The sequence below is a fragment of the Exophiala mesophila genome, assembly GCF_000836275.1.
Source record: "Exophiala mesophila strain CBS 40295 unplaced genomic scaffold supercont1.4, whole genome shotgun sequence".
NCBI classification, from domain to species: Eukaryota; Fungi; Ascomycota; class Eurotiomycetes; order Chaetothyriales; family Herpotrichiellaceae; genus Exophiala; species Exophiala mesophila.
Window position 1 is genome coordinate 4,012,538 of NW_015622507.1, and position 14,960 is coordinate 4,027,497.

General features: G+C 50.6%; 4 protein-coding genes across 5 annotated transcripts; 3 read left to right on the forward strand and 1 right to left on the reverse strand.

Annotated features, from left to right (window-relative positions):
* Window positions 1–1,083: 1,083 nt before the first annotated feature.
* On the forward strand, window positions 1,084–4,137 carry PV10_06509. Of its 2 annotated transcripts, XM_016371314.1 has the most exons (4): window positions 1,084–1,351; window positions 1,473–1,617; window positions 1,677–1,788; window positions 1,843–4,137. In XM_016371314.1, exons 1-4 carry the CDS (start codon window positions 1,343–1,345, stop codon window positions 3,815–3,817), a joined length of 2,241 nt encoding a protein of 746 aa, XP_016223607.1. In that variant the 5' UTR covers window positions 1,084–1,342; the 3' UTR covers window positions 3,818–4,137. The 2 variants fall into 2 exon arrangements, with proteins under 2 accessions (XP_016223607.1, XP_016223608.1); XM_016371315.1 differs by having other exon boundaries at window positions 1,677–4,137.
* A 302-nt stretch (window positions 4,138–4,439) lies between these two features.
* Window positions 4,440–8,852, forward strand: PV10_06510 (uncharacterized protein). Its single transcript, XM_016371316.1, has 2 exons — window positions 4,440–8,480; window positions 8,534–8,852. Exons 1-2 carry the CDS (start codon window positions 4,766–4,768, stop codon window positions 8,632–8,634), a joined length of 3,816 nt encoding a protein of 1,271 aa, XP_016223609.1. The 5' UTR covers window positions 4,440–4,765; the 3' UTR covers window positions 8,635–8,852.
* A 1,105-nt stretch (window positions 8,853–9,957) lies between these two features.
* PV10_06511 (uncharacterized protein) lies at window positions 9,958–12,707 on the forward strand. The gene is made up of 2 exons (XM_016371317.1): window positions 9,958–11,837; window positions 12,306–12,707. Exon 1 carries the CDS (start codon window positions 10,015–10,017, stop codon window positions 11,758–11,760), a length of 1,746 nt encoding a protein of 581 aa, XP_016223610.1. The 5' UTR covers window positions 9,958–10,014; the 3' UTR covers window positions 11,761–11,837; window positions 12,306–12,707.
* PV10_06512 (uncharacterized protein) lies at window positions 12,209–14,246 on the reverse strand. Its single transcript, XM_016371318.1, has one exon. It carries the CDS (start codon window positions 13,906–13,908, stop codon window positions 12,388–12,390), a length of 1,521 nt encoding a protein of 506 aa, XP_016223611.1. The 5' UTR covers window positions 13,909–14,246; the 3' UTR covers window positions 12,209–12,387.
* Window positions 14,247–14,960: the final 714 nt, after the last annotated feature.

Here is a 14,960-nt window from a genome sequence, read left to right on the forward strand (position 1 = left end):
ATGGAGATCACGACCTGTCACGGCAAGTTGTGCGCCCTCGATCTCGAAAATTCTCACCTGGTTCTTTGGTAGAGGGGCTGACTAGTGATGTCCAACTCTGCCGAGTTGCGCTCTGCCATGCCCGCATTGCTTTTCCGTACGACATGTGCACGACGCACGGCGGCGTTTTCTGACACCCTTAGAGAATGGTCATGATACGGCATTACACTCCAGCTCGACAGGCCACGTTTCTCCCAAACGATCGGTGTGATCAAACAGTGGGCAGCGGCATGGTCGACCACTATTGATGCAGCAAGCCTACCGCTTTTGAAGTAGATGCCTAGAAAACGACTTAGCCATGGATTCATTGAATCATACCACAGGCTAAGCAACAACTCCTTGAAAACGCTGTCATAGAGGCCATACAACAGCCCTCCATGTACGTCGGCGTGGATCTGTATGATACCAATTACAGGCTCTTTTGCATTGTTCCAGAATCATGACGTATGTGCGTCTGTGTCCGGGTGTCTTAGCGTCGCAGCGTTATAGAGACCTCCTCCAGGTATTTGTTTGTCTTTGCTCAAGCCTACAGATCATGTCTGATGGTAGCTTGCCTACCCATGAGGGGCAGGTATCACGGGAATGTAGCCCACGTGGAGACGAGGCAGCTAACGGAGTGGACAGTGGTGTTTGTTTGAGGAACTATTTCGAAATGCGGGCACAGACATGGCCTTGACCATAGATAGCAAGCCTGTAGGGGGGGGCTGAGTCTGTCCCTCCAAAATGTGAGTCGAGGGAGAGTCTTAGGTGGGCAGAAGGCGACCACAAGAGAGAGAGTCTCGTGTCAGGGCCTCGGGCATAGTGAGGAGGCATGCGAGGCTATAAAAGCAGCGCAGTTTAGTAAGGTAGTTTAGTGTGCTGGGTTACTTAGTTGGAGAGCTGGGGAGCTGCCTGGAAGTCACGCAGTTAAAGGATAACCACTCTGCCAGTGCCTACAGCGCCAAGGCCAGGTGGTGCTGCAGCTCCAGCGTCCAGAATCCAGTCCAAACTTTCTTCAGGTTCCGGGGTCAAAGGTCGAGTTGACCTTGTCTCGACATTATTATTCACATTATTGCAGCGCCAGCCGTCATTCTCACCACCACTCTTGATTCTATCTCACGCCTTCCTCTATCCTCTAAGCCATCGTCATCTTGTTCTTGCCTTTTTTGACCTTTCGACACGCTTTCAACCCTGTCGCTGTTCACCACCTGCCCTTGCCGCCCCCGTACCCGTCGTCTCAGTCGACCGCGCACTCCCATTTTCTGAGCTGCGCCTCTTCAGTTCCCACATCCATCTCCGCGATTGAATCGTTTCTCACTCACTCATGGCTTCTGTTAGTTCGATCCAAAAGCACTCATCAGTTTCCTGCCTCTCTTGTTCTTTCACTTTCCTCCATCCCATTTTCTACCGTTCCCACCGTTTCCAGCCTGGGACTAACCATGTTTGACCACCAGCCACGACCTCAATATCAAAATCAGCCATATCTACCCAATGGAACCGCCTCTGGTCCAGTCCCGGGAGCCCAAGCTCTTCTACCGAACAACGGCCGCATCATTCAGTCAGGTCCCATTCGCGTTCTATGCATCGCTGATGTCAGAGGTCAGCGAATCGGTCCCCTAAACCTCGATGCTAATTGATGCTAACTACATCTGGGGCAGGCAATCTGAAATCGTTGAACGAATTGGCCAGAACCGCCAAAGCAGACTACATCTTGCATACGGGTGATTTTGGCTTCTACGATCACACATCGCTGGAGAGAATAGCGGAGAAGTCAGAATCATTCCTTTTCCCCTCCTCTGTCTCTTAGGCTAACCTCTCAACCAGGACTCTGAAACATGTCGCACAGTACTCACCTCTTCTGAGCGAGAGTGTCAAGCGTACGATCGCACAGCCCAATTCATCTCGACCCATCAAACAGCTCTTTCCCCAAGAGCAGCTTCCTCTCTCTGAACTACCACTTCTCTTGAACAAGCAGATTACGCTTGATGTTCCCGTCTACACAGTGTGGGGTGCCTGTGAAGACGTCAGGGTGCTGGAAAGATTTCGCTCGGGCGAGTACAAAGTGGACAATCTCAATATCATTGATGAAGTCAACTCGAGACTGCTTGACATAGGAGGTGTCAAGCTGAGGCTACTGGGACTTGGTGGTGCGGTTGTCATTCACAAACTCTTTGACAATGGCGAGGGCAAGACATACATTGCAGGAGGACAAGGCACAATGTGGACGACGCTTCTTCAGATCGGTGCTCTAATTGACACGGCCAACCGTGTCTATGATCCCTCAGAAACCCGCATATTCTTGACCCACGCCTCCCCGGCACGAGATGGCATTCTGAATCAGCTCTCAGTCACCTTGAAGGCCGATTTCTCGGTGTCTGCAGGCCTACATTTCCGTTATGGCAGTTCTTACAATGAGTTTTCGGTCAATCCTTCCCTGGATCACTATCGTGGCAAGTTAGCCGCGTCGAAAGCCTCCTTCCAAGATGTCTGGGAGACGGTCAAACTTGATGTGGAGCAAGCCATTGAATCAAACTCAAGCCACAAGGCACTTCTGCACAGCGCATTGGAGATTGTAGAGAAGATGCCTAGCACCGCCAATGGAGGCAATCCGTTCGGTGGCCCAGTTGGGGGTGGTGGTGCTGCCGGCCAGGTGGACGAGAGTGCCTTCAAGAATATGTGGAATTTCAACCTTGCCGACGCAGCTTTTGGCTATCTGGTACTGGAGATTGATGGCGGCCGCATTGGAACAGAGATGCGAGCACAAGGCTTTAATTTTGCCCACCGTGGCAAGCCGGGTCTGGCCCAGAATATGCCTCCAACCACTTCGGGCGTGTCCGGGTCTATTCCTTCTGGTCCAGCACCGGTATCAGCACCGACTGGCCCTGCTCAAAACCGGACTCCTGCTTTCCAAGCCCCCGCCCAACCGTTTCCTCAAGCACCAAAGGCTCAACCGCAACAACAGCAACAAGCACGATCGACAGGGTCAGGACCAAACCCAGCGTCCAAGTCTGCAGGCCCTCCAACGGGAGCCTCGCCCGCACCACCCGCGACCCAAGGCAAATCCCTGACACCACAACCATCCTCAACGTCTGTTCCAACCGCATCTCCAATCCCAAACAAACCCCCTACGCCAGCCACGAACGGCTCTGGTGCGGCTGAAAAGGCTGGTGAATCGGATCCTGCCAAAGGGAAAGCGAATGCACCCGCCAGCGAGCGGCGGCCCCTCGCGACTGCACTCTACGTGAGCAACGCGGAGTCGGAGCAAGGGGCACGCGAATTGATCGCTGAGGAGGACCGTGACAAGATCAAGTCTGTCGTGAGACTCGGCAGCAAGTTCTTCAACTGGAAGATACAATTTGAGAACCACGAAATAGCGTCTGCGGCACTGACTCGAGCGGTAGCCGAGACACACAAGCACAAGGGAGCGACTGGGCGGACACCCAAGATTGCTTTCTTTGAAGAGAAGCCGCCAGCATTCCATCAACGTGACCAACCTAGTCATGGAGGGGCTGGCACATGGCAAAGCAGCACAAGAGGCGGCACTAACACAATGTCTGGTGCTCCCACTCCTCGAGGAGGATATCAGAGTGGAGGAGCCAGTGATAGCGAGGGCGGACGTGGCCGAGGAGGCTTCCGAGCGCGCGGGCGAGGACGAGGAGACGATCGTGGCGGCAGGGGAGGCCGGGGAGGAGGTCGAGGCAGCTACCAGAACAAGGGTGGTGATGGAACGTCAGATAGCAAACCAAGCGAGGACAAGGGTGGAGAAAGCAAGCCCGCACCAGCAGCTGGAGATTCTTAGGGATATGTGGCGGAGGAAGCAGCGATTGACTTCGGGGTTAGAGATGATTTACCTGTACTACGGAGGCGGAGATGGGGTGCTGCATCATGGGTGGCGCCAAATGGCCTGGCGAAGTCCACATGGTTTTCAAAACTTGGGCTGTTACTTCACGTTCCGAGAGCAGTTTGAACCACCAAAAGGACGGATATGGAGTCAAAGCCTTTTTCTCTATGGTGTTGCACGGGCCAGCGAGCACTCTCCTTTTGTAGTCGATGTATTCTATCACACCTGACTGAGCTAGAAAGATACAAAAGTACCTTGAACATAGTTCATCCGAATAATTGGTATGAAAGAAAGAGCAAGTGTGAGAAGTCCCTGAAGTTAAGGGTCTGTCTCGAGCCTGTACCTGCCTGGTACCTGAAGATTAGGCATCCCTATTGTGCAGCGGGTGTGGCTGGCTGGGGGAAAGGTCTGGGGGCTCCAAATACAGTTTCTAACCTGTAATAGTTAGTGCGTCTGGGCAACTCCTAGCCTGATGAGGGGATCGCAGTTACCTGGCGACCCGGGGACCTCGGGGGTTTTTGGTCGACCTTCGTGCCTGCGCCATGGAAGAGTGTTCCGTTCTGCACCTTTGAATGGTGACGTCGCAGTCCATTTGTTTGCCTGCCTTCTTCGGCTCTCCATGTTTCAGACGACCACCGACACTGACCTCCATCCTCAAATCCCAAGCAAAGACCCAGCATCATATCCCAAAACCACCGAATCAAGATCCTCTTCTTTCAACCATTGTCAGCTGTGATTCGGCCTCTTTCAGACTGGTTTGGTTGGGCGCCGTGACCTCGCATTCCTACCTGGCGACCACAGTCCTCGAACCTCTCCCGCAATGTCTTGACATCCTCACCTCGCACGCCAACAACAAACGAGAATCACTCAAACTTAGCAATCCTCTTTTCCAGTCCAACCTTCGCGATGCGCACCTTCACATCGGCCCTGACGGCGGCCACGACGCTCCTCTCACTTCTCTCCCTTCCCCTGCTCTCCGCGGCGTCTCTTGCCACTCCTCTCCATGAATCCGGCCGGTGCGCCATCCGCGGCTCTTGTGGCAAACAAGGACTCTTTGGGTCGAACTTACCTTGCCCCGACAACGAGAAAGCCAGCGCCCCTTCGGAGGTAGAGCGAAAGAAATTGGTCGACCTATGTGGTCCTCGCTGGGCCGAAACAGACGTCTGTTGTGACGAGTCGCAGCTTGATGCCTTGAGTGACAACCTCAAACTAGCGGAAAGAATCATAGCCTCGTGTCCTGCCTGCAAGGAGAACTTCTTCAACTTGTTCTGTACCTTCACTTGCTCTCCAGATCAGTCGCTGTTCGTCAATGTGACTGAGACAGGAAAGTCCACCGGCGGACTTACCGTGGTCACCGAGCTAGACAATCTATGGTCGAAAGACTACCAGAGTGGATTTTACGATAGCTGCAAAGAAGTCAAAAATGGCGCCAGTGGTGGTAAAGCCATGGCATTCATCGGCGGAGGAGCTACCAACTACACTGAATTCCTCAAATTCCTTGGGGACAAGAAATTCCTGGGCAGCCCATTTCAGATCAACTTCCTGGAAAAGGGCCGGTATTCTGATGATAAGGGCTTAGTCCCCAGCAACCCAAAGGTCTACGCTTGCAACGACACCGACGCCGCTTACCGCTGCAGCTGTGTCGACTGTCCAGCCGTTTGTCCGGTCCTGGGACCTGTCAACACAATCAGTTATTGCCATGTTGGAAAGCTTCCATGTCTATCATTCGCCATCATCATTGTATACTCCATCTGTTTGCTCCTGCTCGTGCTCGCCATCTCGGGCCATGTTGCCTATAGGAGGCACAAACGCAAGAAGAGCGAAAGGTTGCAATTGCTCCAGGACTCTGCTCCGAGTGACGATGAAGATGAAGGCTCACTGGTTTTCAACGCTGGCATGCTGGACCGACCGCGACGGAACTATTATCTCAATCATGTCTTTGATCGTGCGTTCAGCAAGTTAGGATGGTTTTCTGCCCACTATCCTGCATTGACCATCAGCACAAATATCCTCGTCATTGGACTCCTCAGTCTCGGCTGGTTGAGGTTTGAGGTGGAGAGGGACCCAGTCCGGCTGTGGGTCAGCCCAACATCGGATGCGGCTCAGGAAAAGGCCTTCTTCGACTCAAATTTCGGCCCCTTTTATCGCACAGAGCAAGCTTTCCTCGTGAATGACTCATCCTCCGCCGACAGCCCGGTCTTGAGCTTTGAAAATCTAGAGTGGTGGTTCGACATCGAAGAGCGAATCTCCCGTCTGCTGTCGCCAGAAAATGGCATTTCTCTCAGCGACGTCTGTTTCAAACCAGTGGGCGATGCGTGCGTGGTGCAATCCGTCAGTGGCTGGTTTGGAGTTGGCCTCTCTCGAGATTGGCGAGATCAGATTGAGCTCTGCGCTGCACACCCAGGCGATCAGATGTGTTTGCCTGAATTCATGGATCCGCTTCCACCAGGCCGAATTCTTGGGGGATACAGTAGCATTGAAAATATCACCGAAGCAAAGGCGATGGTGACCACATGGGTCATCAATAATGCTCAACCGGGTACCGAAACCGAAGCTCGAGCCGAGGAATGGGAACGCGCCCTCAAACATGAGCTCCTCATTGCCCAGCAGCAAGCCAATAACCGTGGCTTGAGACTTTCCTTCAATACTGAGATCAGCCTGGAAGAGGAACTCAACAAGTCAACTAACACGGACGCCAAAATAGTTGCCATAAGCTATCTGGTCATGTTCATCTATGCTTCGTTGGCACTTGGGTCTGCCAGCTTGTCCCTGAGAACGCTACTCAACAATCCGTCTAATGTGTTTGTACAGTCCAAATTCACCCTCGGGATTGTTGGCATTGTCATTGTCTTGATGTCGGTTTCAGGCTCCGTAGGCTTGTTCTCAGCCGCTGGGGTGAAGGTGACGCTGATCATTGCTGAGGTCATCCCTTTCTTGGTCCTCGCGGTTGGTGTTGACAACATTTTTCTCATTGTTCATGAATTCGAGCGAGTCAATGTCAGTCACCCCGACGAAGAGATTGATGAACGCATAGCAAAAGCACTGGGACGCATGGGACCAAGTATACTCCTCTCAGCTTCAACTGAGACCATTGCCTTTGCAATGGGCGCGTTTGTCGGAATGCCTGCCGTCAAGAATTTCGCCGCCTATGCCGCAGGCGCCGTCTTCATCAATGCCATTCTCCAAGTCACAATGTTCATCTCGGTGTTGGCGTTGAACCAACGCCGGGTGGAAAGTCTGCGGGCGGATTGCTTCCCATGTGTGACGGTGCGAAGGGCAAGTGCTGCCAATCTGCCAGGACACTTCTTCGGTAGCGACGAAGAAAGCTGGCTGCAACGCTTCATTCGAAAGAGTTTTGCTCCAACTTTGCTCGACAACAAGGTCAAGACCATTGTTGTGACAATCTTTGTCACCCTCTTCGCTGCAGGAATTGCATTGATTCCAAAGGTCCAACTCGGACTCGACCAGCGCATTGCGATCCCCTCCGACTCATATATGATACAGTACTTCAACGACCTCTATGCATACTTTGGTTCAGGACCGCCAGTCTATTTTGTGACACGCGATTTGAACATCACAGAAAGGCTACACCAGCAACAGGTGTGCGGAAGATTTACGACTTGTGACGAGTATTCCCTCGCATATGTCTTGGAACAAGAATCCAAGCGCCCGGATGTCAGTTATATGAATTCTGCCACTGCTAGCTGGCTCGATGACTTCTTTTACTGGCTAAATCCCATTTCAGACTGCTGTACGGACGAGGATGGCAATACCTGTTTCACCGAGGATGAGTGGAATATTACTCTCTCCGGAATGCCCACCGGTCACGACTTTGTCCACTACGCTCAGAAATGGGTTCACGCACCGACCGACGCCGATTGCCCCAATGGCGGCCAAGCTGCGTACTCCAATGCCGTGGTGATTGATCCGGAGAATACCAACATCCCTGCCAGTCATTTCAGAACATTCCACGTTCCTCTTCAAGGCCAGGAAGACTTCATCAATTCCTATGCTGCTGCGAGAAGAATTTCTGCTGATATTTCCAAACGGCACAATATTGACGTTTTCCCTTACAGCAAGCACTATATTTTCTTCGACCAGTACAGCACAATTGTTCGTCTGACCGCAACATTGCTTTCTGTGGCGGTGGCCATCATTTTTGTCCTGACATCGTCTCTCTTGGGATCTCTTCTCACCGGAGCTGTCGTTGCGTTGACGGTTGTCATGATTCTTGTCGACATTATTGGAGTCATGGCAATCGCTGGAGTTTCATTGAATGCAGTTTCCCTGGTCAACCTCGTCATTTGCGTGGGCATTGGTGTCGAGTTTTGCGCCCATCTCGCACGCGCTTTCATGTTTCCTAGTACATCAGTGATGGAACGGGCGAGACACAAGTTCCGAGGCAGAGATCTTCGAGCGTGGACTGCCTTGGTCAATGTTGGTGGGAGCGTCTTCAGCGGCATTACCGTTACCAAATTCCTTGGTGTTACTGTTTTGGCATTTACGCGGAGCAAGATATTTGAGGTCTACTACTTCCGCATCTGGTTGGCGCTTGTCATACTGGCGAGCTCCCATGCTTTGATCTTCTTACCAGTGGCTCTGAGCTTTATAGGCGGCGAGGGTATGTCATCTTGTGTGGCACCACATTAACATTCAATGCTGACATTGTTCTAGGCTACGTTGACCCAGAAAGCGAAGGTGGCCTGGAGGAAGACTTGGCCAGCCGCAGATATAGAAGTCTGCTGCCAGACGACGACTACGATTCGGACGAATGAGCGGTCCACAGATAACTGTTGATGTCATTAAATATATACCTTTCTAGTCCAACTGCTGGAAGTGAGGTGTGCGTCAAGTCGAGGATCCATCATCTACATCTATATCCGTGTTTCCTGACGCAAATGCACTGCCTGCATTGGATTTATATTGGGGATTGCAAAAGTATTCATATCTATCCTGACAATTGACACACCAATCTAAGAAACAAGTGATACAAGCGAGCTGCCAAGGTTTAGGAACGGCTTTTGCCGAGTTCGCTCTGAGCAGTGGCGGTAGGTCCGCCCTTGACTCTTTCACCGCCTGTGATCTTCTTCTCTCCAGTCGTGATATCATGTAGATTCTGACTATTCAGAGGTTCGTTCGCATGCCGTTGAGCCTGGGCAGTTGGTCCTCCAGCAACCGGTTCACGGCTACCCGTGATCTCGCTCTCAGCCTCATTGATGCGGGATATAGTTGAAGAATCCAACTTTCCACTATGTGATTGATTGTTTGTCCTAGAACTTCCTTGCCGCTCCTGCACCCTGTTAATCTTCCTTCCATTTAACATAGCCGAGTCTCCAACGAAAGACAATAAGAATAGACTCACCTGTCCGACAATACTTTGAGCTTCTGAGGTAGGACCTCCCTTGACTGGTCCTTCCTCACCAGTGATCTTGGTCTCTCCTTTGGTAATGTCGCGAAGACTATCAGAGTCGATGGGCTGACCAGCATGCTTCTGTGCTTGAGCCGTTGGACCACCTTTAACGGGCTGGTCTGATCCCGTAATCTCCTTCTCCTTTTGGGTAATCCTGGAGATGTTTTCAGAATTCAACTGCGAGGCCTTCTTGTAATGACTCTGCGTCTGGAAGGCTCTTCGGCACGGAGTGATCTGTGTATGGAGCACGCCTCTGATGGTTGAGATGCGTTGATACATGTTTAGTCCTACGAATCGTATACGGGAATAGTTGTTGTGAGTAAGAAATATATATTTGGATGAGGATCAAGAATATTGGATATTAAATGTGGATTGTGGAATCTAAACTCCTACCTGGATCCGAGATTGATCAAGTATTCACGATTTGAGAAAATGGGCATGAAAATTGTGGACTATGAGGTTAGAGTCTTTCGCATGATGATTTCATTCGAGGTTACAATTATACCGATCATTGACGACATGATGGAGACGGGAGGCTTTCTCATGATCAAGGTGGGTCGCGGTGTACACCACTGATGCCGTTGCAATTCCAGCCAATCAAAGCGATGCACTTCGCGAATGAGTCATCCACCCTATATAAAACTTGGCATCGCCTTACTAAAATTTCCCACAAGGCCTTCGGTCAATGGTTGCCACCAGACATTTCATTCAAGCAATTGAGAGATATTGGGCCCGAGATAACAAAATGTCAGATCCATCGCAGTCCAATGATGGCTCAATAAGGGGCATTGCTGATGGCATCGCTCCAACCCATACTTATGTCCCAAATGAGGGCTACGTCAATTCTGGCCAGTCGAGAAGATTGACTCCAGGGACTTTTATTCAAGATGAAGACGAAGAGGATGAAGAAGAGGACGATGAATACGATTACGGCAACGAAGGCGAAGATGTACTTGATGATCCAGAGTATCTTGGCTCCGGAAACGCCTCAGACTTGACCAAATCATACAACCGACAGAAACGACTCAACGAAGCGATTTCAGACTCGAACGTACCGCAATGGCAATACCCACGAGCCAATCCGCAGAAACCGCCGAAATTAAGAATGGGTGATCTCGAGTTTGACATGAAGAAGCTGAAGATCGAGGGCGTCGAATCAATACCTAGCGGTCATCGTGATAAGGATAAAAGCGACCGAGCGACCACCGAACAAGTTCTCGACCCCAACACCCGAAGAATCTTGTTCAAGATGATCAACTCTGGAATCGTGTCTGAAGTCAATGGAACAATCTCCACGGGGAAAGAAGCTAATGTTTACCACGGTCTCGCCGCTTCAGAAGACGATTCGAGTCCCGACGTCCATGTCGCCATCAAAGTGTACAAGACCAGTATTCTGGTATTCAAAGACCGTGAGAAATACGTCACTGGAGAATTCCGGTTCAGAAAGGGATTCAACAAGAGCGACAATCGCGCCATGGTGAAACTCTGGGCTGAAAAGGAAATGCGAAACTTAAAACGAATACACAGTGTCGGCATCCCGAGTCCCGAACCACTCTATCTCCGTCGCCATGTTCTGGGCATGACTTTCATCGGCGACTCAAGAGGTAAAGCAGCACCAAGATTGAAAGACGTGGAATTCATGGACGAAAACCCCGTGGCGAGATGGAGATCCGTGTATCTCGATGTCCTTGCTTACATGCGCATCATGCTCCAGCAATGTAAGCTCGTGCATGCGGATTTGAGCGAGTACAATATCTTGTTCCACAAGAACAAACCTTTTATCATCGATGTCAGCCAGAGTGTGGAAGGAGATCATCCACGCAGTCTGGATTTCCTACGCATGGATATCAAGAACGTCAATGACTTTTTCCGACGTCAAGGTGTATTGGTTTTGTCGGACAGAAGCACGTTTAATTTTATCACACGGCAAACGGGAAGTCTGGAGCTTGATGCCTTGAGGGCGGAGATCGATAAAATCATGTCTGAACGGACAGATGACGACGGTGAAGACGAGGTCGAGAACGAAGTGTTTCGCAAACAGTATATTCCACAAACCCTGGATGAAGTCTACGACGCTGAAAACGACGCTGAGAAGATCAGAGCTGGTGGTCGAGAAGCACTGGTCTACAAAGACCTCTTGGCTCCTTTACGGTCTGAAGGTCAGCTTCCAGATCCGTCCACATCACAGACCCTCGACCAAGAGGATAATGATGATAATGATGACGACGACGACAACGAAGAAGGTGGAACGACGTTGAAACCACGAACACCCTCCGACAGTGATCGGTCTAACGACCAAGACTCAAATTCCGAAGGCTACAGCGACTCCGAAACCGAATCTCGACCGCGAGGGAAGCGATTCCAGGATAAGGATGAGAAACGGGAACATAAGAAGAAAGTCAAGGAGGAGAAGAGGGAGAAAAGAGCCACGAAAATGCCCAAGGCGGTCAAGAAGAAACTGGTGTCGCAAAGTAGTCGACATAAGCATTGAAGATGATAAGGCTTTATTGTCTAGCATCGAGATGCAGATGGTTGAGATCGAAATAGGTTCCAATTCTAAGAGAAATTGTGAGTATTCACTGTCTTTCCCTCTTATTCCCTCCTTCGTCCCTACCCACCATTCTCCCCTCTTACGGAAAGGCAACCCTATATCGAATGATGATACCCCAACACTTGATATGATCAACAATGGCCTGTGAGAGATCAGGACGGGGTGTTAGAAATGTATGGCAATCTCAAGTTTTTGAAATAGCCTCTTTTCTCACCTCTCCCCTGGACCTCCCCTCGGGCCATTGAAGCAATGTTTCTGGCGCCCTCCAAATTAATGGCATTTGCTGTTGTTCGGAAGCGTCTCCAAACTCATGCTATGATTTACAAAGAGAGCGCTGATCGATTAGAGTCTTTCCAAATCCTCGACATGATGGATATATTGTATTTTTGTTTATTGTTGATTTCATGGCGGTCGTGAGACAAAATCGCGGGGTATCAAGTTTGAGGAACTTCCACAGAGAAGAACAAAAAGCTAACTATGACAAGCTCCTTAAGGAGATATAGGTTCGATTCGAACAATTTCGAACAATGCTCAAGGACTTGGGACGTTATCGATTGAGTTCATCAATTATCGTCCACTCGCTTTCAACCTCTTCAAAGCCTCCTCGACAGTTTTCCTCGGCAGATCCGGAATACTTTCAGCAGCACCAGCGGCGCCGACCCCCATGTCATTGTCATCGAGTCGGTCGATTGAATAGCGGGCAGGAAGATGGTTGATACCGGCCCAAATATCACTAGGCAAGAATTCGCCTTGTGTTTCACGGAAGTCTCCGCGTAGTTTAGCGTCTTGTTCATACAAGACGTCTAATCTCTCTCGTGCCTCGGCCACAACTCGTTCCATATGTTTCCTCACTGCCCTTCGTCGGGCGACTTCAACGATTAAGCCATCGTAGGCATGTAGAAAATTGGCGTAGTGGTCGCACAGTTGTTCCATTCCATTGATGCCGTCTTCGATTTGAGCGCGTTCCTGGTTCCAGCGACTTGAATGCCGGGCGGTATCGGCGACGTAGCTTTGAAGGCGGGATCCGATCTTATCGAGGAGTTTGAATGCTGTGATGACGTCGCCGTAGGCGGATTCCTGGCGTTCGCGCCACAGCGAGACTCGCTCGAGATGGGATTCCATATCGGCGTTGCGATCTTGGAGTTCTAGGACCACTTCATCGACTTGGGCGGCGTCAGACTCGACTACTTGAAGGAGTTCAAGTCTTTCTTCTTCCGTGATGGGGTTGGTAGAATCTCGCATCTGATCATCGAGCCCTTGGCTCATGGCTCCTCGGAGTGAGTCTTCGTCTGACATGGTCTGTAAGACTGCTTCTCCACCACCTTCGGTGTGCTTGAGGGCTTTGACGCATTGGTCAAAGTGGCGAGCTAAGGAGGTGAGACCTTGGGCCATCTCACGTGCATGGGTTTCGAGAATTTCCAGTGTCCTGGATATGGTTGGGGCTTGAAGCTCGCTTTCGGTACCAGAGGCGTCGATGCGGTTGTGGAGGACTTGGCTGACTGATTGAAGGTCTTCTTCCAAGGTATGAATGGATTGGTTGATATCATGATGGGCGGCTTGAGCGTTGTCAATGGCTATTTTCATGGCATTTTTGATGGTGTCGATACCCTTGTCATCGACAAAGTCGTGAAGGGTCTCTTTGGGTGCATGGGGGAAGAGGCCAGGTCCGGAAGAGGAAGTAGGGTTGAAGGCTTGCTCAATCTGAGTGTCTTTGAGGAGTTGAATGTATTGGTGGAGCCTTGAATCCGTGTCATCAAGCTCTCGAATGACGGCTTCGAAATCATGTTGGATGGCCTGGGCGGCAGCCTCTAATTCAAATTGAACACGGCGGAGGATTTTGACTTGGGCAGCCAATGATTTTCGAAGGTAGCAGGTCTTTGCTAGAAGAGCAGTGGTGGATTCTAGAGAGGTACGTGTTTCAAGGAGAATGGTTGTGGCACGGTGAACAAGATTGAAGCTCCCGAGTGATTTCTTTGCCGAGACCAGATATTCGACCAGGGTTTCGACTGAAGGAGGAGAGTGTGGTAAGTGAGCATGAGTGGACGAGATTGGTGATGGCGAAGATTGATAATCTGGAGATTGCGCCATCTTTGGGGAGGATGATCTAGATGTAAGGTTTGTTGGCCTGTGTTGGGGTACAGGTTGAATCGGTGATGATGGACGAGTAGGTCGTATTAGGCATAACCTTACCAGCACAATAGTTGGGTTCGTGACATCAGCCTTGCGGACTGGATTCAATCTTCGATTACTACCAGGAGACTTTTGAGGCGGTGGTGGTGACTGGGGTGCCTGGTGCAGGCTAGAGTGTCTTGACTCTGGAGAAAAGAAGCCAAGGCTGGCTGGACGGTACGGAGTTAGAGGTTGAAGTGGATCTGACGGAAGTCATCCCATGTGTTCCGTCTGGGGTACAGAAGTCAGGTTTGAAGTCGGTCAAGCACTCAGGAGATGCACTGCCGGAGGGACCGTGGCCCGGGTATACTGTATGTCGTTACGATTTGACGGGCGTGCCGCATTGGGCGAGGATGCAGTCGAAGATGGAGCTCAAGGCAGCAGGAATGGAGTCATACCCCTGCAGGAAAGGGAGATGGCGGAAGTAGATGGATGGAGTGTCGTTATTCGTTAGCAAAATTCAATCAAAGCAATACCTAATAATAAGTCTCCGGCAGCGGATCGAATGTTTGTGTTTGAAGAGGCACGGAGGCAAGAATTCTAGTTAGCAGACGAATGATGGAAAATGCAACAAGAAGCACGCAATCTTCCAAGACGGGCGTTGGTGGAGAAAGTCAAGATTCTAGCCCAGATTCTTTTATTGGGTCGGAAATCGGGGAAAGGCTTTTAGGCGTCTGCGTATCGCCCGACTCGCCCCCGAAAGAGAAATATGGGGGCGAGGTGTTACGCCTGTGAGTGCACTCCTGGGCAAACATAAATTCTGATGAGCAAATGACCAAAAGAAAAGTCACGTGTATGGAAATCTTGTGTAACAAAAAGAAACAAAAAAGCTCTAGTGGACAACGTGATATGAGATAAGATGACTTAGATGGAGACGTGGGATATGGATGGTTGCATGGTCTGATTGATCGACCTTTATCTATGCTTTTGGTGGTGATATCTCTAAGTACTACTTAGATATTGGGCGGGAC

Excerpts from the sequence above, each read along its gene's own strand:
- PV10_06510 (XM_016371316.1), top strand. The coding sequence starts at position 4,766 with ATGCGCACCTTCACATCGGCCCTGACGGCGGCCACGACGCTCCTCTCA. Across the intron at positions 8,481-8,533 it reads GAGCTTTATAGGCGGCGAGG|GCTACGTTGACCCAGAAAGC; the intron begins GTATGTCATCTT and ends ACATTGTTCTAG.
- PV10_06509 (XM_016371314.1), top strand. Across the intron at positions 1,618-1,676 it reads ATGCATCGCTGATGTCAGAG|GCAATCTGAAATCGTTGAAC; the intron begins GTCAGCGAATCG and ends CATCTGGGGCAG. Across the intron at positions 1,789-1,842 it reads CTGGAGAGAATAGCGGAGAA|GACTCTGAAACATGTCGCAC; the intron begins GTCAGAATCATT and ends CCTCTCAACCAG.
- PV10_06511 (XM_016371317.1), top strand. The coding sequence starts at position 10,015 with ATGTCAGATCCATCGCAGTCCAATGATGGCTCAATAAGGGGCATTGCT.
- PV10_06512 (XM_016371318.1), bottom strand. The coding sequence starts at position 13,908 with ATGGCGCAATCTCCAGATTATCAATCTTCGCCATCACCAATCTCGTCC.